Below are 1,130 nucleotides of genomic sequence, written 5' to 3'. Positions count from 1 at the left end.
TTGGATGGGAGACCCCAAAGGAATGGATTGGATGGGAGACCCCAAAGGAATGGGTTGGATGGGAGACCCCCGAAAGGGAATGGGTTGGATGGGGACCTCCAAAAATGATGGGTTGGTTGGAGGCCACCAAAAGCACCTTCCAACCCAAACCACACCGTGAACGTGGCCAAAAGTAGCGGGATGGGCGCCCCCCAAAAGCAGTGCTGATGGGGTGGGGGTCCCCACTGGGACGTATTGCAGACTTGCACAAACATCTGACGGCCTCTTTTCTCCCTTTGCAGGATGTGATGAGCATCATCAGCAGGTACGGAGCGCCGCTCCTCCTTTTCTTTCGAGTTTCTTTTCCCCCAAACGTCTTTACAGAAGGGTCAGTTTTTGCAGACCGGGTGCCTGCGTGGAGCACGCCGTCCGTTTGGGGGGAAAACAGGACGTTTCCCCCCCCCTCAGGTTGCCCCATCGCTTTCAGATTTGGGGTCTGTGGTGGGAGAGGAGCTGAACGCACCATTACTTTCTGCAGGGTGGGAATCACCCTCCGCTCTGACAGCTAAATTTGTCCTGACACGACATGGGGGCACAACAGAAACGAATGGAGAACAGGGATGCAAAAATAAGGATAAAAGCAGAGGAAACGCAGTGATTTCCCTCCCTGCTTTTCGCCCTTTTTCCCCCCCGCAGGAGCGAAGAGGTGAAGTGCCAGAAGCCCGTGCCCGTCTGCACCGACATGAAGGTGCACGTCTGCAATTTCTGCCTCAAAACGGTGGTGCTGGAGAAAGTCCTCAAGAGGTTCAAAGGTGGGCAGCGCCGAGCCCAAGGGGGGGGGGGAGAAGATCCGTCCTCGTTTGGGAGATGGGAGAGAACGGGGAAACCGGGCCCGGGGGGGGAGGAAACGGGGGGGGGGGGGGAGGAGGAGATGCGGAGGTTTGCGGTGGTCCGGGGTGGCGTTTCAAGGCTGCTCCATCATTTCAAGGCTGCTCCATCGCAACGGTGTGAAACGGCCACGAGATGGTGTGAGAGGATCGGGAATGTGAGAAGGGAATGGGGGAGGGGGGGGGATGGAGAGAAGGGGGAGGGGAGGGGGAAGGAAAGGAAAGGGGAAAGGGGAAAGGAAAGGGGAAAGGGGAAAGGAAAGG

The 1,130-nt window shown here is 57.7% G+C and overlaps 1 protein-coding gene across 4 annotated transcripts in view; it reads left to right on the top strand.

Moving 5' to 3' along the window:
- The window catches only part of LOC122190768 (E3 ubiquitin-protein ligase TRIM7-like), a 10,573-nt gene that overhangs the window by 5,574 nt on the left and 3,869 nt on the right, over positions 1–1,130 (top strand). For all 4 annotated transcript variants that reach the window (XM_042890862.1, XM_042890863.1, XM_042890865.1 and 1 more), the window contains exons 5-6: positions 282–304; positions 676–791. In XM_042890862.1, coding sequence (XP_042746796.1) covers positions 282–304; positions 676–791 — 139 coding nt within the window. The remainder of the gene's footprint in view (positions 1–281; positions 305–675; positions 792–1,130) is intronic.

The sequence above is a fragment of the Lagopus leucura genome, unplaced genomic scaffold (assembly GCF_019238085.1).
Source record: "Lagopus leucura isolate 7727_CA_CO unplaced genomic scaffold, USGS_WTPT01 200-0_obj-0_obj, whole genome shotgun sequence".
Lineage (NCBI taxonomy): Eukaryota > Metazoa > Chordata > Aves > Galliformes > Phasianidae > Lagopus > Lagopus leucura.
Note: the sequence above shows the minus strand (reverse complement) of the source record. Positions and strands in the feature narration are given on the sequence as shown.